Source organism: Neophocaena asiaeorientalis, unplaced genomic scaffold (assembly GCF_003031525.2).
Source record: "Neophocaena asiaeorientalis asiaeorientalis breed wild unplaced genomic scaffold, Neophocaena_asiaeorientalis_V1.1 scaffold99, whole genome shotgun sequence".
Classification (NCBI taxonomy): Eukaryota; Metazoa; Chordata; class Mammalia; order Artiodactyla; family Phocoenidae; genus Neophocaena; species Neophocaena asiaeorientalis.
Genome location: NW_020173022.1, coordinates 684,976 through 705,284, shown reverse-complemented (window position 1 = coordinate 705,284; position 20,309 = coordinate 684,976). Strand labels below are relative to the sequence as shown.

At 44.1% G+C, this 20,309-nt stretch overlaps 1 protein-coding gene across 1 annotated transcript in view; it reads right to left on the bottom strand.

Moving 5' to 3' along the window:
• Nucleotides 1-1,652: 1,652 nt before the first annotated feature.
• MPZL1 (myelin protein zero like 1) overlaps nucleotides 1,653-20,309 on the bottom strand; it is a 50,234-nt gene continuing 31,577 nt past the window's right edge. Inside the window, exons 4-7 of the mRNA XM_024742431.1 lie at nucleotides 16,627-16,840; nucleotides 15,775-15,907; nucleotides 13,194-13,296; nucleotides 1,653-3,033 (exon numbers count right to left, since the gene is read on the bottom strand). Coding sequence (XP_024598199.1) covers nucleotides 2,932-3,033; nucleotides 13,194-13,296; nucleotides 15,775-15,907; nucleotides 16,627-16,840 — 552 coding nt within the window. The 3' untranslated portion in view covers nucleotides 1,653-2,931. The remainder of the gene's footprint in view (nucleotides 3,034-13,193; nucleotides 13,297-15,774; nucleotides 15,908-16,626; nucleotides 16,841-20,309) is intronic.

Sequence of the window (20,309 nt, the reverse complement as noted above, 5' to 3'; positions counted from 1 at the left end):
GTGCAGAATGTGTGTTCCAGGCCGAGGGAACGGCAGGTGCAAAGGACGTGAGGCAGGCACAAGTGTGGTGTTTCTGAAGAATGAGAAGCCTGTGTGGCTGGAGCAGGATAAATTAAAGAAAGGGCTTTGATATCTTCTTCACTTGATTAAAAATGAGCACACAACACAGTCCAGTAATTGAAAAAGATGTATTAAAATCTTCACAAAAATACAACAATTGAAAAAGAAAAATTAATGAACTTGATGTTTTTTTTTTTTTTTACCTAGCTGAATACATTTCCATTGAAAAACTACAGATAGATTGAAATTTTAATCTCAAGTAATCCTTCAGGTGCCCCCTTAGAAAAATCATGTGTAGTTTTAAGAGGTCTCATTCTGCCAATAATCAGACATGGAAAGGACAGCCCTGCCATTTGGAAGCAACCCTGCTGTTGTCATCTGTGACCAGGGACGAGGATGCTGGGACACAGGAGAAAGGGTCAAAAGATCCACAGGAGGTGGTGTGAGGAGTTTTGGAAAAAGCCCCAACACTGAGGTGCTCCACCCAGGTGTGAGTGGCTTCTCTCAGACAATCAATCACAGACCCAGAGTAAGAAGCTGGCAGCTGACCACCCTTGCCCCGCAGAGGAGGCCACGGGGAGGCAGGGGAGGGAAGGCCCACGGCTGTGGTTAGCGAAAGTGAGGGTTGGTGCTCTGGGTGGCAGCTTCACAAACATGCAGAGAAATCAGGGCTCTTGCTATCAGGAGGTGTGAGGAAGTACGTATAGTAGATTCACTGGACCTCTGCGAAAGGATAAGGAGGATCCCCCCTTTCTCTGCCAAAAACGACCGTAAGGAAGTTACACATATCAGTGCACACACTTGGTCTCACCACGACGTGTCTTCTTTCCCCCTGAAGTCCCGGATGGCTGTACAATTCTCACAGTGGGAGGGCTCACCAAGAGTATCGTCATCCTGGCATCAGCCTGAAGGGTGACATCCCAACACCAACCCCCGCCTTCCCAACACACAAAAATGTCTCCTAAAGGTTCCTGGAGTTTTCACCGTGGAGGCAGAGAAGCCCCAGGGTGCAAGGCAAAGTTGACCACTTTGCAGAACCATCTCGGGTAGAGCGCTCCGCGTCCCAGTGTCCTGCGCGGGACCTGTGAGCACAGAACAGGCAGACGCAGCAGAGCCGGCAGGTTTTCTTCCCACGCCGCAACACACGCCAGACGCACCAGCTTCGGAGACGGCCGGTATGTGTGATGACACAGCCCGCTCCCCGCTCACGTACATATCAACGGAATGTAAGTTGGAGCATCATGTGAATAACAAGCAACAGTCCCTCAGCAAATAAAAGACCACACGTGTGGGGCAGAGTTCGTTTTGTAGCTCACACACCCTTTCTCTATGTAACCGCTTCGTGCACACCTTTAAATCTCAATCCTTCTTTGTTTCCTTAAAACTCAGCCTTCAAACTCCCTCACAAAGATGACAAGATGGGGCGGGGTGGGGGGAGGTGGCAGCTCTTAGGGGTCCTCAAAGTAAATGAGAGAAAAACTAATCCCTACTTACCTGAACACATCCTGGGACCCTATTGTCAGTATTCTTCCTCTAACTGTGGGCTTTCAATTTTAAATGAAAAAAATTATTAAAAAAAAAAATCCAGAAAATGGGGGAATGACAATATAAGTGTTTAATGATTTTCACCATGCTTTTCAGTCTGAGTTAAAAAAAAAACACATAGGTTTGAGATGGGGTGTTGGGGGCGGCGGTCAATGGGAGAAAATAAATTGAGAAGGATGCCCAAATTGTCTAGATTTCTCCTCATCTCACTGTTTATCAAAAGAACAAAGAAACAGAAACAGAAGAGATTCCCAACGTAGAAGTACTAACCTTGTTTGCTGATTTTAAAAATCTAGACCCTTTTTAGCCTCAAAGGCCTTGGAGGCGTCGTGAATCTATTCTAGAAGCCATGACTGACGCTGCCCCTGCTGGAAGCATGACTGAAGCTTTATATAGAAGATTCTCTAGAAAGCACTCTGCGATACTGGAGACTGGCAATCTAATCATTCCATTTCTGCCTACTTAAAAGGAAATGAAACTCAGCTCCTTCAGGTGTACGGGGACTCTTATTACAAGTACGAAGGACTTCAGCAAAGAATGTAACACACCTTTTGCTCTCCCAATGGTACAGTACTCCTCAAGCCAGGCCTGGGTTCTCTACTTCAATTATATATTGATTATGGTATTGATCTAAAAGTACGTGGAAGGAAGTGACTTCCGGCACTGATCCTTTGCTCATCTTGCTGTGATGAATCCACAAATTGAGACAATATGCTTACAGGGTGTGATGTTACAGTCTACACAACACTGAAAGCTAAAAACTGCCCTGTATAATAGCAACAAAATCTCTCACACTGTCTCCGAGTGGCATAGCGAATGGATGCTTTCTAAAAACAACCGCCAAATAGGTGGTACACCCTGGGCTAAAGGCCACCCTGAACATGCTTCCATCATAGCATCTCCACTCTCCAAGTACAATAAACGCGAAGGCGGGTTAAGCCCTTACGTGAAAAGGCCATGTCTATTAGAATACTAAAAGATCTGCTACCCTCTCCATTAAGGCAAACCACATCTAAATGATGGTGACAGGAATGTGTCTAAATTTTCTCAACCGTAAATGACCCTGAAGGGAAGTACAAAAACAGACGATTTACGTATACGTAGAATCATACCATCTCTTCATCATGCAATACTGGCTCCTCACATCAGGAAGATTAAATAGAATATTTATACATATTCTTTATACACTTCTTTTTCTCCCTCTATGAATAAACATGTGCTTGTCCGCGTCCAGGTTTCCAAGGCCACACATGGTTATGAGCTACATTTTCTGCACAAGAGTCCAGTTTGGATTTGTTTCTTGCTCAGGATATGACTGGGGTCTTCTCAATTTTTCCGGATGTCTGCGTACACCACAGACTCTGACTTGTTAATCTTGTCGCTGTGATGTCCGCCAGAGTGGTCTAGCTGCGCATATATGACTGGGCCCTAGAGAAGAGAAGTAGAATTAGAGGTTTGGAAAAACTGGGGGCCCCATTAGGTGCAGGGACAGAAGCAATGATTGAAGGGAATATTGTTAGGGTTCCAGAGCAAAGAGTTCCCTCTTTTGAATGTCTTCAGGTACATATGTTCCTTCTTAGGAACTGTATGTCCAGGACTGACTTTATTTTTTTTCCTGGGATTGACTTTAAAACAAGATTGGGGGGCTTCCCTGGTGGCGTAGTGGTTGACAGTCCGTCTGCCGACGCGGGAGACACGGGTTCGTGCCCCGGTCCGGGAAGATCCCACATGCTGCGGAGCGGCTGGGCCCGTGAGCCATGGCTGCTGACCCTGTGCGTCTGGAGCCTGTGCTCCGCAGTGGGAGAGGCCACAACAGTAAGAGGCCCGCGTACCGCAAAAAAAAACAAAACAAGATTGGGTATAGGTAATTGTTCAAGCTGGTACATAGAGATTTATTACATTATTCTGTCTACTTCTGTATCTGTTTTAAAATTTCTATAACAATGTAATATTCCTTCCCAAGAGTTACCCTTGTCTTAATACCTGTCACAGAATTCCTCAACTCTTGTAATTGGGAGTCTCAGGACAAAGATGGGCACTTCTGTCAACCCGAGACCCACTGAAATCATGACTTTCAGAATGATACAAGAAACCAACATATTCAGTGCTACTCGAAAATACAATCAATTCGAACTGGTCACTTTATACAAACAGGTACTTAAAAAAAACTTCAAATATTCTTCCACGTACCTACTTATACTATAATTCTGTTAGTCTAATCTTATCATAACCAATAAAAATATTGCTTCTTTGATATCTAAGATCAGGTAACCATTTTTCCTGTTTTAAAATTTAAAATAACCCCCAAAGCCACAATCTGCAGAGCTATACGGAAAAGCCCTAAATGGACTAATAGAAGAGGTCCTCTTCTCACCCTTGGCAGTAAGGAAGAGAGCTGTCAGGGTCCCACCCGGGACAGCGAGGCAAAGTTGCCTGGGCCAGAGCGAGTCCTCCAACTCTTGGGGAAGGAGGGAAGGCCGAAGGTTCAAATATCAGACAGGTGGCTGTGCTTCACAGCCCTTAAAGTCCCTTCCAACCCAGAGATTCGAAAATTGTAAACAGCAACAACAAAATAGGCCTGTTTTACGGGTAAAGAAAAGGTAATATAACCCAAAGACGACTTCTCTCCCAATCCAGGGATTCTCTCTTTGAATAGTCTACTACTGTGCTCAAGCTTTCAACTTTGAAATCATAAGCTCAGTAGCCAAAAGTATGTGGTTTAAAATAAACATCCTTGAAACTGTTCTGTATGAATCTGTAATGGTGGATACATGACATATGCATTTGGTGAAACCCACAGAAATGTACAACACAAAGAGTGAACCTTAACATAAACCACGGACTTTAGTTAATAATGTTTTCTGTATTAATTCATCAACTGTAACAAATGTACCACAACAATGCAAGTTGTTAATAATCAGGGAAACTTTGGAGAGGAAGGAGTACATAGGACCTCTCTTTACTTTCTGTTAGATTTTTCTATAAACCTAACACTGCTCTAAGAAATAAAGTCTACTAATAAAAAGAAGAAAAAAATGGAAAAAAAACAAACATCCTCACTCCCATCTAGGAGTCCCACAACCTGCATCCTTTAGTGTGTAACGTGGGATCCTGTGGAGTTCAGGCCCCCCAACTTCTACAGAAGGCGTATTTTAAAACCCCCAAGCATTAGTTTCTTTATCTCTGAAATGGCACTAACAATAGTATTATACGTCCTAAGATGGTTGCGAGAATTAAATGAGATGATATCTACAAATAACTTAAGCGGCGTCTGGCAGCACTCAGTACATGTTAATCATTATTCTCATGAACATATTGTTATACAAATATACTTGAAAATATACCGAGGTTACCAGTCAAGTAAATCAAGCAGTCGAAGTCAGTGTGTTTGTCGTTAGTCAGTGTGTGACACTCTCATGCCTGTCACGGGTAACAACAGATCACGCTGTTAATACTGAATCAAACTGAAACCCTCTACATTCATCTCAAAAAGCGGCAAGTTAAATGTGATTCTACAAAATAAAAAGTTAAAGTTAACTATTTTCTACTTCCAGGAAAACAATGAAAAAAGTGTTTTCTAGTAAGTTAATGATCCTCGGTAACAGCCATTTCCAACAGGACAGATCCTGAAATTAAATTACGTAACTTCCTAGACAATAAGACCTCATCCATTAGGAGGCTTAGGGTGTACTCATGGGGGAAGGAGTTTACACCGTGTGATAGATGGTTACAAATTCTTTCCCTTGTTGCATCTACCCCCTTACAATATAATGCTGCAGCTCCTCCCACCAAGAGTCAGAACCTGCTTCTTAACCCCTTGAATCTGGGCTGGTCTTATCACTTGCTTTGACCCACAGAATGTGGCAGAAGTAACATGTGTAAGTTCCACACCTAGACCTCAACAGGCCTTGCAGCTTCCACTGTCTCCTTGATCTTGGAACCCACAGAGCCACCACCACCATGTGAAGAAGCCCAAGCTACTGCTGGCTGATGGGAGACACACAGCCCAGTTGTCCTGTGCCTCTCTGGCCCGCCAACCGCCTGCCAATTGTCAGCCTATGAGTGAGACCCCTGCCGGCTGTCCAGCCAACTGCAGATGCACGAGCGAGCCAGCAGAGGTCAGCTGAACTGCCCTAGACCAGAAGACCTGCCCAACCAACCCACAGAAGTGGGAGCCAAATAACTGGTGGTGGTTCTAAGCCACTATCTTTTAAGGTGGTTTGTTACACAGCAATAGACAACTGATAGACTGTGCGAGTGGAAAAGAAAGAGCACAGAGAAAGCAACAAAGAAAAATAACAGAATAATCTCGGAATTGGTCAGTAAATGTTAAAACACCAGTAAGGTCTTTCACGTGAGACAGTATCGTCGTCCTTCATGGCAAGGGAACGCAACGATTTGCTGAAAGTAACTGGGAAAACACTGAGGGATAAAAGGAACTCCTTCCTACTGATGGATTTAGTTTCTTCAAATTGCTTCCCACTATCTAATGTCCTCACTCCCCTTCCCCCTTAGAATGTAATAAGGCCCTCAGGTCAGGGACTTTGTTAAATGCCTAGAACAGTCTTTGGCAGACTGCGGGTGTTGGATGAAGGGGCGGATGAAAGGATGGATCTAAAGGGATTCTCACCAGAACTGGAGCTCAGGAATCTGCTGATGAATCTAGCTCAATGTAACACAGCTTCTGAAGTTGAGTTCCGAGGTTGACTTGGCAGCTGTAGGTACCCTGGGTCTCTGCGGGACATGCCTCAGGACTTTGACACTTTGAGGGCCAAGAAGACCACTGAAGACTTCAGGAGGGGTCAGTGAACCAAGATCAACTTGGAAATGTACCTGCCATCGCTAAGATATTTTACTTTGGGGTGTTCGAGAGTTAAAACAGTATCAACGATAACACCTGTTTCCTCCTTTTTTTTTTTTTTTTTTTTGGCATTGCCACAAAGTATTACCATAACCAAGTGAAAAATTGCTCTGTACATATGTATTTTCCCCAACTACTTATTATACAAATAGTCTTTACTACTGAAAATGTTTCCAGAGACTTAATTGCTTGACACTAGGTCTATTCTTTTCGTTTCAGTTAGAGATGAAATTACCCCTGAACTCTACTTGCCTGAAATTTATCCCAATATAAAAACATACTGGTGAAGGTTGTGGGAAGAGGGTCCGGGAAAAGAGGGCTATGGAAGAGCAAGGAGACCTATCTCTGAACAGATATTAGCTTCTCGGAAGCTACTATGTCCTGAAGTACACGTTCCATGGCCTCTGCAGCCCTTTAGAACCTGAATCCGGTCCTTCAGGCACTAGGGGACTCGCACCTGACAAGCTAGCACGAGCATCACTGAGAGGACATCTGTTTTTACCACATGCTCACCGACTGTTCACAGAACACGCTTTCAGTATTTATTTCACATCACCAAACACAGACGCGAAACAGATGTGTCTTGTGACATTCTTTGAGATAAATGAAACTGATTATCAAAACGAAGTTGAAAAGAACTGGACAGGCGGGGTAGAACAAATACACGTCTTAGAGCCACACCCAGATCGGGGTCTAATACCAGCTCTGCCACTAACTACTGACCTCGAGCAAGTGACGCAACCTAACTAAGCATCAGTTTCTTCACGTGTAAAATAGGGACAGTAAAAGAACCTGCCTCGTAGGGCTGTTGTGAGGACTAAATGAACGAATGCACGTGCTGTACTTCTGGAGACATCACATATCTGTAGCCTATAGTTGACAAATACATAACTGTTCCCTCACTGTCCTCCATAAATACTTGCCCCCCCCCTTTTTTTTTCTGACTGTACCACACGGCATGCGAGATCTTAGTTCCCCAACCAGGGATCAAACCCATACCCCCTGCACTGGAGGCATGGAGTCCTAAGCACTGGACCGCCAGGGAATTCCCACTTGTCTTTTGTATACAAAGCATTAACCATTTCCAGAAAAGGATCTAGAAGACCAACTGTTCGTAAGATATATTCACAAAAATTATTTGAAACCAATGTCATTCAAAGCTAAACGTTACAAAGAAAGATTTGTACTTATCTTTTCCCTAATGCCAGAATACTCCAGACTCTAGGTAGCACCTGCCTAACACCCTTCCCAACTCAACTTCCCTCTCTGTTTGCGGGAAGAGCCCTAATTTGGTTCTGGTGTGCACCTTTCCTCCGCTCAGGTGAACGACCCCCCTCTCCCCTGCCCCCAGGGGTGAAGCCCATCTGTCCCCCTGCAGATGACTGGAAGGGGCGTCAGCGTGTGACCCGCTCTGCCAAGGGGACTAGGAAAAGTTTGCTGGGGAGCCCCAGGTAAAGATTTTCCTCCATAATAAAAACCACCTGGGAGGAGATTCAGCGCTAGGAATTCAGCTCAGGTGCTTTTTTTCATGAGCTGCCTGAAACCATGACAGTCATTCTGAGGCTGAGGGAAGGAGCCTGAGAAAAAGACAATATGCAGAGGAGGAAGGAATAAAATGGAAAGAACCTGAGTCTTAATGACATTGCTGGGCCTCTTGTGAGTTAATAAACGTCTTACTGAAGGTACTTTTAGTCAAGTCTTCTGTTACTAGTCTTCCAATTATAACAAAAATAGTGGCCAAAGACAGATGAGTAATATAGTACATTTAATGCCCTGCCCGGCTATTATGTTGCATCTTTTGTAAATTTCCTTCCTGGAGCACTAGTATTCTTTCTCTTCTGATAAAATAAGTTTGAGTTACTGATTCACCCAAATAGTAATGACTAATGCTATTAGACTCCCAGATGATGCCTGCAGGTAGAAAATGGAAGGTTCTGATAATCAGGGAGCATGTCATGATAGAACCCTTGGCAGGAAGTCCCAAGGGGTAGTTTGCAAATATCCCTACCATGCACCCATTTCACAGATCTGATTGCAACATGTGGGCAGCAACTGCCTAAACCTCTCCTTATAAGGCACAGCGTACCATGGACTCTTACAATTAGCAATGGAAAAATGAGAAGCGGCTTAAAGATCAACTTGCCCCAACCCATCATTTCAAAGATAAGGGAACAGATGTTGAAGTTAAATAATGCCCCACAAGTTAACACCATGAGCTGGACCCCAGCGTCAATACTAGTTTCTAACACATCAGTAACCCTTAAAACACTAGGATGTCTACCTAAATATGAAGATTTCCTCAAGGCTGTTTTGTCAGGATATACACATTAAAAATATCTCCGTATCATAGAAAAGCCTGAAAATGACCTGAGCAACCCAGGAGACTCTGAGGCTCTGGAGGGCAGGGACTGGGTGATACTCATGCCTGCATTTCCCACGTCCAGTTTACGCTCTAAGTGTGCTGAGCACTCAGATGTGTGTGGAAGTGATCAAAGAGAACATGCAATGGAATGACTGAATTTTCAAAACAATTGCTACCTTTGCCTGTGTGCAACCTACAGAAAGTACTTAATCTCATAAATTACCTGATAAGAGGAACATATCAGGTCACGCCAGTTCTTCCTAAACCGTGAAACCTTTTCTGCCTCAGTTTGAACAACTGAAGATAGAGTATATCAAAAGGATCCTGGTAAGAACAACTTCCATAAAAACCTCCGGTGCTCTGACACAGAGGTGTTTCTGATACACATCCTGAAGACGGCGTGTGATGGCAAGTAAGAGCACACGCCAGCATCACCTAAGGCCCTGTAGCGCTTAGGAATTTTGTGGAGTATCTGAAGCAAATGTTTTAACCCCAGGATAGCAGCCCCTGTTCCAAGTTGACCATTGAATGCAAACCGAAATAAAGCAAAAATTGGAAGATAAGTCTCCAGGGGAACCACGCAGTCCACTTCCAAGCCTTGTGTGGACCGACAAAGGCTTTATAAGTTCCAGAAACAGGTAAGGCAGAAAATGTCTTTAACAAGTTGTGTAACTGTAAAATAAAAGGTACAGTATGACTTGATGGAAAATAACCAGGTAAGACAAAGGGTGCTCCAGGTACATGTCACTGAACAGAAACCCTGATTTGCAACATGTTAGAGAAGAGGCCTTCAGGGGCCTGTACTGAGCGCAAAGGAAATAACCTAGGAATCAACCGTGAGACACGCCGCGGCTTTCCTCTCAAAGCTGGCCTGGTGTCATACTGCAAATGCTGAAAAATGATAATATAGATTGACACAGTGCTTGAACCGCTTCTCACTAGCCTCCGGAAAATGCCGCAGAGTCAGGCCTGGGCAGAACCCTGGGGGTTTACTCACAGGAGAGCTGAGCCCATCTCTGACTCAGGGACAGCAGTCACAGCAGGGTGGGGTCTTGGTGCTGAAAACAGGGCGGGCAAATCCACTTACTGAACAGGGAGGCCTCCTCTCTCCTTCCTCTGCTCCATTCCCAAGCATGGAATCAGAGGATTTCTTTCTGGAGAAATCGACTAACCCAAGAGAAAAGACCTTAGCAACTGATACTTAGGGGTCCCCCAGTGAAAGCCAGCCAGCACTTTATACAAACAGTGAAGCCTACTACCCAGTAAGCTCTGTCTCTGCACAAAGAGCTCGTGATCAGATCTGAGTGCCTTCAATACGAACAGATAACCAAGGATCGCTGGGCATTTGAGGAAAGCTTTTAAATTGAAAGACAAAAATTATAAAAGAAAAAAGGGAATTCAAAAGAAACAGCAAAATCCAGTAACAGAAGAAAACATTTTTTTAAAAATCACGGAACAGAAGAAAAAATGATATGCTCAGAGAGATAAGACAATGCATCCATGAAAAGTATGGGTTATCTGAACCAGAGAATAAGCAATGGCTCTTGAAAATTAATAAAAAGATAGCAGAAATTAAATATTTAATAAAAGTTGGAAGATAAAGTTACAAATTTTCTAGAAGAAACTGCAAAACAGAAAAAATTAAAACGAAAGGGGCTTCCCTGGTGGCACAGTGGTGGAGAGTCCACTTGCCGATGCAGGGGACACAGGTTTGTGTCCCGGTCCGGGAAGATCCCACATGCCGCGGAGCGGCTGGGCCCGTGAGCCATGGCCGCTGAGCCTGCGCGTATGGAGCCTGTGTCCCGCAACGGGAGAGGCCACAACAGTGAGAGGCCCGCGTACAGCAAAAAAAAAAAAAAGAAAACGAAAGGACTGCTCTAGATGATCTAATTGCTAACAGGAATTTCCAAAAGAGAGGATAGAAAATGGAAGGAGGAAATTTTCCAAAGAATAATGGAAGACAATACTCTAAAACTGAACAGCAGAGTTTTCAGACTGAAAGAGCCCACTGAGTAGCCAGTACAACGAACAAAAAAGGCCCACAATTTTATAAAATTTCAAAGCATGAGGGATAAAGAAGATTCTAAGAGAAGGGGAATAAAACTGGTCCCACCCGAAGGAGGAGGAATCAGAACTGCATCAACTTCTTAGCATTGGGAGCTACAAAAATCAGCAATGCCTCAATATGCTGAAGGAAAATGATTTCCAACCTGGAATCCTACCCAACCAGATGATCAGTCAAGCTTGAGGGAGGAGAATAAAAACAATTTTAGACCTGCTAAAAACAAATGTATTATCTTACAGTTTTGGAGGTCAAAAGTCTGAAATGTGATTCACTGGGCTAAATCAAGGTATCAGCAGGGCTGCATTCCTTCTAGGGGCTCTAGGGAGAATCTGCTTCCTTGCTTTTTCCAGCTTATGGAAGCTGCCTGCATTCCTTGGCTTGTGACCCCTTCCTTCATCTTCAAAGCCAGTAGAATAGCATCTTCAAATCTCTGGCTCTCACCCTCCTGCCTTCCTCTTATAAGAACCTTTATGGGGCTTCCCTGGTGGCGCAGTGGTTGAGAGTCCGCCTGCCGATGCAGGGGACGCGGGTTCGTGCCCCGGTCCGGGAAGATCCCACATGCCGCGGAGCGGCTGGGCCCGTGAGCCATGGCCGCTGAGCCTGCGCGTCTGGAGCCTGTGCTCTGCAGCGGGAGAGGCCACAGCAGTGAGAGGCCCGCATACCGCAAAAAAAAAAAAAGAACACTTATGATTACATTCGGCCCACATGGATAATCCAGGAAAATCTCCCCATCTCAAGATCTGTAATCACAGCTGCAAAGTCCCTTTTGACAGGTAAGGTAACATATCCCATAGGTTCCAGGGGTTAGGATGTGGGCATCTTTTGGAGGTCATTATTCTGCGTAGCTACCATACGAAGCCTCAAAATTTGTATCTGCTGTGCATCCTTTCTCAAGAAGATTAAGGAGGCCTCCCCAAACTCTGATGTCCGCCCCCTCAATTCAGTGAGACAGGTGAGCTGTTTCTGTTTTCCCCTCAGCACTGTAGCCCGGAAAATGCCTTGAGGAGTAAGCTGGGACGATCCCAGGGCTCTCCTGATTTGTTTCCCTTCTCTTAGGAATCACGGTGCTGCACAACCTGTTTTCCAACGTCCAAAGTCCATTGTTTCTTTTTTTTTCCTCCCAGTTTGTTTTCAACGGGAGAACAACGCCCATGGCACTTCAAGGACAGAAGAAAAAGTTTCCAAGGCTTCTTTAGGTATTATGCCTACCTGTAACTCTAACGCCTTTATTCACAACCCTATTCCCATTCACAATCCAAATTAGTGAACTGAGGTATACTACATAATCCGAGAGAGAGACAGTCGGAGAGACAAACAGAATGAGAGAGATGGACAGACAGATTAGGAACAAGTAAGGAGCCTGATGTTATAAAAGACAATGCCTAGAAATCTAGGTTCTCGCCCCAATTCTGTTGCTAACTGGGTCTGTGCTTTTAGTAATTTAACATCGCAATGCCTCAGTTTCCTCACCACGTAGGACAACTGTGAACTAAGACTGTGGAATACTTCTTCCACAAAACACTGTTATCCTTTACTTCCTCTTAAATCCACCCGCCCCACTACATCCTCAGTCCCGCCTCCTCAGGGCAAAGTTATAACTGGCCACATTCCTTCTAACGCTTTCTACCCCAGAAGACCAGAATTGGGACTAAGCTCTGGAATTTCTGCCATTTATAGTTACGCCAGCATGGCCAAAACACAATATTACCCTCAATGCCAGATTCCATGCTAAATTCCAAATGAAAGTTATTTCTTCTCCGTACTTTCTACAAGAAGCAGAAACTAAAGCCTTTCCTTGTTCATCGAGCCTACTGATTATTCAGATAAATGTTTACTTTCAGTTTCTCCTAAAACTGAATTTTTTCAATTGAGGAGAAATCAATTTCTCCTAAAGAATTCATACAAAATAACTTTTCTGTTCTATTACCAACACCAAAATCAACTTTTTCCTGTGAATTCCATGGCTTATAGAACACCTCAGTATAGAATCTAGTTCACTAGCTTTATTTCTTTGAGCAACGAAGGAAGAAGTATTTACATCTGACAAAGTCATTTCCTAATTTTGCTTGGGCCAATCTGTTAGTGGTGGTTTGGTGGAAACCTTTACTCAAGTCAGATTCTTCCCTACATACCTTCTTGTGGTCCTCCGAAACCAGCCCTTACGTTCCCCTCTGTTTCCCTTGCTCTCTCTCTTTCTGTCCGTTTCTCACAGCTCAGTGTTCTTTCCCACACCCCACAATGTGACAGAGCACCAAACTGCAGAGCATGGCATGGTGGGCGGAACCGCAATCAGCCATTACCTGGTGAGATCCAGAAGGTAGGCTCTTTACTAGACCCTCTGTGTCGGAGGGGGACTTCCGTGGAGCCTGCTTAACCGGTGACACATTCTCTGATGTATTGCAGCTGATGAGTTGGCAATTTGGAGAAAAAAAAAAAAAAAAAAAAAAAAAAAGGAATTAAAATAAATGGAAACAAAAAATATAGAAATGCAAGTGATGACAAAATGAAGTAGAAGATGTATAAAAACAAAACTCAACAAAACAATGAGTATCAAAACAATCACGTATCTTGAAACTATTTTTTTATCCCTGACACTAATTCTTCCAAGTCAGTGAAGCTACTCCAGGGGAGGTACAAGAATCCAATGTGGTGCAATCTCCTTGCCCCAGTTTATAACAATGATATCTGCTGGATGGGATTCTGGCTACAATGTACATTTATCCTTTTGCTTCTTTGGCTTTTTCCCCTACCATAAATCCTCCTTTGGGATACAGGTTTAAAGGAGCAAGCTATACCTTCTTGATAGCAATTCGCTTTTGTGATCATCAAAGGCAAACCTCTTCTGAATGTGCTTCCAAAATGACAGATACTGATCCAGGCTCATAGTCTTGGCTTATCTCATTCCTTCCATCCCCTAGGTCCCCACAGTTTGTTTCCCCATCAATTCCGCAACCAAACCAAAGAAAATCCAGGAAGTCATGGATGATAAGAAACTGTGGAATGCCACATCACACGGCCTGAACTTTTTCAGGGGCGTCGGGGTCTTCAACAGCAAGCCCTATCTCATAAATAAACCAGGGAAAGTGAATGCCAGGCGGTAACTCATTAGGGATTCCCTAATGGGATGTGTCTTCAGCAGAGCTTCAATCCCTATAACGTACTTTTAAAAAATCTTAGGAGTGTGGAGAGAATCACATTTAAAGTGTCGTTACTGAGACCAAAGCATACAAAGCATTCTGCAAACTGTGCCTTCTCTGAACCGGGAGGCTATATGCCACAAACCAAAATGGTTTGAGTATTGTAACACAACGAGTCTAACTCAGTAATGATACAATTCAAGTATAAAAAAACTGAAACACACACACACACACAAAGGCATTTTACATGAAGAACATATATGTTCAGATGACCATAAAACCTGACAACCCAATTTCACTGGGATGGTACACTGAACGTGTTTCTAACACAGACACATGACATATTTGTGGACAAACCATGATAGCTGTTGGGTTAGCTCAGAGCTGGCTAGTTAGTTGTCAACAAGGGAGATGGGCTGAATACATACACATGAATATTAACAGCAACGGCCAATGTGATTAGTTACCATGTGTCTAGTGGGAGTGGAAGAGGAGACCCAGCCCTGTTATAGTCCCAATGTGTCGTCTATGTCAGCTTTTCTTAAGAAGTGGAAGATAGGCAGGATCTGATCCCGGCACACCAAGGTAGAAAAGGCAGGGGAGGGGGAAAAAAAAACCAAAGTAAGAAGAATAGCAGCATTCACGATGCCATGCAGAGTTCTAAGGCACACTTTTCTGTGCCTTTATTAACCCAAAAAGCGTGAACTGCAGAGACTGGCGTGTCACCACCCTGGATTAGTTTCATGTCGAAAACCAATGCTTCGGTTACATTTCATCATAAACCACTCACCATGCAAGGGGGCAGGTACAGTCAGCAGAATAGAAACATTCCAAGCAAATGACATCTGAATTTGAACACTTAAAACTCCTTAAAACACAGCACTCCTAAAAAGTAGAGCGGCACAGCCCAAAGCGAGAGGTCCCCACCATCCACCAGCCAGGGAGTCCAGGGCATGCAACCCTCAACCACAGTCCCTTCCGTGCACCGGGGACGCAGCTCGTGCTACATCAGCTGAAACCCAGCCTCACTCTCAGTCTTACCACACGAGTTCTACCAAGCTTATACAGGCTAGCTTTCCAGCTGGAGTGGCAAAAAGAGAGGGTCCTTCAATTAGACACACACCCTACGCTCAAACGTGTTCTCTTTGAGAAGCCGCAAACAAAACGAAAGTCTACTTTTCTTTATTGCTGGTATATTTTGCTGTTCAACTCTTGTTAACCCAGCTTGGATGAGTCCAGCCATGCATTCGAGAATGGTCAAAGCAATAAACCTTACCAAACTACAAACAGGAAAAGCCCTGCACCATCACATCAGGTGGGGGTCACTTATCAGCATACTCCTCTTATTATTATTATGTTTACCTAACTGAAAAGAAGAACCTTATGAGATTATTACCTAGAGATCAAGTTAAACTCATATTAGGTAAGTGATACCTGTGGCTTAATAATGCTAATTTCAGAGTGGATGATACTGAAACACAGAGCACAGACTACTAAGCAGTCCATTTCACCAAACCTAAGAAAGAAACTGAAACAGGGATTAGTGTCATAGTCTACGTTTAACAGCGGGCCACTGATTTCTGCTTGCCCGTGTCAGAACATCTTCTAAGAAGATGGCTCGATTCCGACATGAAAGCTAACAGTAGCTACTTCTTCACCATTCTTTTCCCATAAAGCATACAGAAGTTTTCATAAACTCTGATTCCTTCCCTCCACCCTTCCCCCCAAAAGCAGAGCTGCTTACCCGGTGTAATCCCGTTTCGAGTTTTTCCTTCTATAGAGGACAGCCAGAATCATGGTGACAAGCAGAGTGAGACCTAGGACCACAGCAGTAACTATACCCACCACCACCCAAACCGGAAACGCAGGCAAAATCTCTAGAGAGAAAGAACAAAACAGGTTTAAGGTACATTGCGACAGAAGAAATGGAATTGTATTAAGTTAATAAACAAGTGTCTTCCTTTAGCAATTACCATACCCTATTTTATTATCCAAATTATGAGATCCTAGTACCTAACTGATGACATAGGAACATTAGCTGATAAAGAACGAGCTTTAGAACTAAAAACATTTCTATATACATAATCCCTCTCAGTGCTCTAAAATCAAAGAAAAGCTGGGGATGTGAATTTACCTCAATCTATTCTCCAACAAAGCAGACTTTGTCTTGAAATGAGAGAGCAGAACCTGCATTTCCTACTTATTCTCCAAAAAAGGTGAAGAAATAGCTATGCTGTTTCTGCCAATGTTAAAGCTTTCTCCTGGAGAATATTAAAACAATATTAATCTCCTTCTTTCCCAATACTCACCCCATCCAACTATAATGAATCTGGTCTTACTTCTAATCAACAGTGAAAAGTTCATACTCCTTTAATCTGATCAGGTTTATAAATGGAGAAATCAGCCACTCCGGTTGGAATGAGCTCCCTGACCCCCAGGCATGTTCGGTAGAGCCACAGGTCGATGGAAACAGGGAGCATAATTGTATGGCAGAAATACCCCTTTCAAACACACCCTGAAATGTAACTCTTGTTCTCTAACTAAGCATGAGATAAAGGGGACTGAATCATTACTGCAAGAATACTCAAGGAAGTACCTTTCTCTACAACATAAAGCCTAATGTGTCCTGGCTGGACAACAATGTCAGGCGGATTTTTGACATCACAGATGTAGGTGCCATTGTGTATAAACTGCATATTTTCTATGTTGATTGATGCATCTTTCTTGTCGAGGTCTCCAGCCCAGCTGATTCTGTCCTTAAATGGTGGGTAATTCCCGGCATACACTTGCCCTTGGGAGTAGTGGAAAAACTGCAATTAGAAAAAGAGAACACATGAGCTATTCTCAAAGGTAGAAGTTCTAAACTCTATTATAGGCATGCTGTGAAGGGTTTTTTAAAAAAAAGACGTCATCCGAGGAGCTCCAATCAAGATGGCAGAGTAGAAGGATGTGAAAAAAAGACTTCATCCAGAAAGAAATGCCACATCGTATTACAAATCTCAAGCTATAGAACCTAAGCCAGACAGGGATTTAGAAATCATGGAGTTCAACCCTGTTTCAGTTGGAGAAATAAATGTGTACGTTCTCTCTAAAGCTCTCAATAGCCCAGTGGTGTAGCAATTACCACCCGTATTTTTATAATAAGGAAATGGAGACTCAAGGAAACCATTTGCCCAATGTCACAATGACAATAGGTGGTGGATCCAGAGTTAAAGTCAGGACCACCTGACTCTTCAAAGCCAATGCTCTGATGGGCACCACAATTGAGCCCAGTGAATCCAAAGGTTTCAGCCTTAACTCACAAAGCTTACCATTAAGATATGCAAAGTCCTCAAGAAAAAGAAGCCTAAATATCACAGATCAGTTAATCTGATGGGTTACCCAGTCTTACTTACTGGTTTCCTACAGAAAAGTCATGCACATGTGAAAGGAACACAGCCCAGACAACCCAAAATGTTCTCGTCCGCCTTTGCAGGTTCAGCCTTTAGCCCCTTTCTCTTTCCACTCTCACTCTCTCCTCAGACCTGCTTTCAGCAAAGGAACTCAGTTCTCAAAGTAACTTTGTCAAACCCAGCCCCCTGGAAGTAAGGTCAGGCCTGGTGGGTGGGGATCTATCCTGATATGCGGCTTCAATCCAAGCACCTCTGCTAGAGGCTGGATGTCTGTTCATATTCACAGATGGGGCGATAGTGGGGTTGGGGAGGGTGGTGGAAATGAGCATTAGTCAACCACTGAGCTGCACTGGCAATCCAAACACAACATTTTCAGAACCTTTTGTGGAAGCTGAAAACCCCTGTGCAATCTCATCCATTCCTATGATTTAATGGCCATCTACATTTTGTTAACTCGCAAACCTCTCTCACGCATAGTGCTTCCTGGAGCTCTAGACCCCAATCCAACTGCCTACTCACGCAGCCGCCTCCACCCTCCAAGTCTGCCACCTTCTCCTATCAACTCCATCTTCTACCTGTGTATCTCATCTCGACTGATGGCTACATGCCAGTCTCCCAAACCATAAATTTTGGAGTTATCGTTAATTCCTCTGTCTTCCTTCCCATCCAATTAATTTCCCAATCCTGGGCCTTCCCTGGTGGTCCGGTGGTGAAGAATCCACCTTCCAATGCAGGGGATGCGGGTTCGATCCCTGGTCGGGGAACTAGCATCTCGCATGCTGTGGGGCAACTAAGCCCGCGCTCCACAACTATTGAGCTCATGTGCCTCAACTAGATCCCGCGTGCCGCAAACTACAGAGCACACACGCCCTGGAGCCTGCACGCCACAACTAGAGAAGAGAAAACCCACAGGCCACAACTAGAGAGAAGCCCGTGCACCACAACGAAAGATCCCGCATACCTCAACGAAGATCCTGCGTGCCGCAACTAAGACCTGACGCAGCCAAAAATAAATAATAAATCATTAAAGACAAAAAAAAATCCCCAATCCTGTCAATTCCATCTCCTAAGTTTCTCTTTTCTATTTAATTCCCACTGATAATACCTGATTTTCATGTCCTCATCATCTTGGGCTATGACCTCTTAACTGGTCTCAAGCTCCTCTAATCCATCCTCCACAATGCCTAAATGATTATTGGGAAAAAAAAATTAAAAACCATTTATCAAATATATACCCTGTGTTTAATATAACTAATGCTTGTTAGGAACTATGAAGGCTCTGAGGTTTTACCCTCCCTGCAAGTCTGCCACAGGTTCACAGATGCTGGCAGAAGACACAAGACTCCTGGGAAGTCTTTGTTCTCATGAAGAAGACTTGGAGACAAAGGACCCTATTACTTACAAACAGCCAGCAGCATGTTTTTATCTGTGGCCCCTGCCCCCCAAGGCCCATAGGGGCGGCATGGAGGGGCTTGGGTGGATGCTGTGCATGCAGAGGCTCGGTATCACGGCTGAGGAGCCCCAAGCTTAGGAAACCCAAATCTTTTATAATGGCCCCAAAGGGAGACATATTCCTATCTTGGACAGTAAGCAAACCTGTCCTCTGCTACAGAGGGAGACACCGTCTCTGCCTTCCAAAGCTAGTCACTGAACAAGAAAGGCAGCCAGGGCCTCCGCTTGTAAGATGCGCAGAAATGTGAAGTACCATGAAAAATAACACTCTGACACTCATAACCACGCTGCAAGGTGAGATTCACCTTGCCAGATATTTGGCAAGTGAGGAAAGAGGCTCAGAAAACCTTAGTGACTTACTCAAGGTCACAGGTCTCGGAGACAGAATTCAAAGCTTAAGCTATTTCCATTATTTAATGCCTCTCATGTCTGATCATATCTCGCCTGCCCCAAACCCTTCACCTCTCTTCTTAACCAGGAAATAAACCATAAACTCTTAGCTTAGCAAACAAGTCCTTCTGTCATCTGGTCTCTGCTTTCCTTCCTACCTCATCTACAAACATCCTCTGAATCAGCAACACAGACCTACACTACACTCTTTCCCATCTTTGGGTCTCCGCAAACCTCTCCCTCATCAGACTGGGTGCCCTCTGAAGGCAGGGTACAAGCTGTATTTCTCTCTGTGCTCCTCCACACTTAGCACATCACAGGAACTGTATATGTTTGCTGAACCGCACTGATTAATAACGCTTTGGTCAAACCAGTAAGAAAAAGAGAAATGAAACAGTAAAAAAACACACACAAAAAGGGACTAGATCTCCTTATCAACCAACATTTATTAAGTAAAAGCCACAGTGTTAAAACCATGAGGGACGCCAAAGGTGTAAGATAGATCTCGACCCTCAAAATGCTTACATTCAAGATAAAGAAGAGAAAAACTGTCATAGCAAGGGACGTTCTCTCACAGGAGTGGCCCAGATAACATGGGCAGGGAGTTTTTAAGAAGAGCTAAAAAGATCAAAAGAGGTCTTACGGAGGGATCACAATGTGAAGATGGGATACAACTTAAATGGCAAGAGTTCAGAAGTGGAAAAACAAAGCATAAAGCACTTTTTACTAGACTGAAGGAGATCACATGAGAGAATAGAAGTGGGGCTATAACAGACAAGCACTGTTTGCAATGGGAAACTCTGAGGATTCTGACTAGGGCAGTGGTGAGGTGAAAGAACTGTTTTAAGGGGCTTCCCTGGAGGCGCAGTGGGTGAGAGTCCGCCTGCCGATGCAGGGGACACGGGTTCGTGCCCCGGTCCGGGAAGATCCCACATGCCGCGAAGCGGCTGGGCCTGTGAGCCATGGCCGCTGGGCCTGCACATCTGGAGCCTGTGCTCTGCAACAGGAGAGGCCACAACAGTGAGAGGCCCGTGTACCGCCAAAA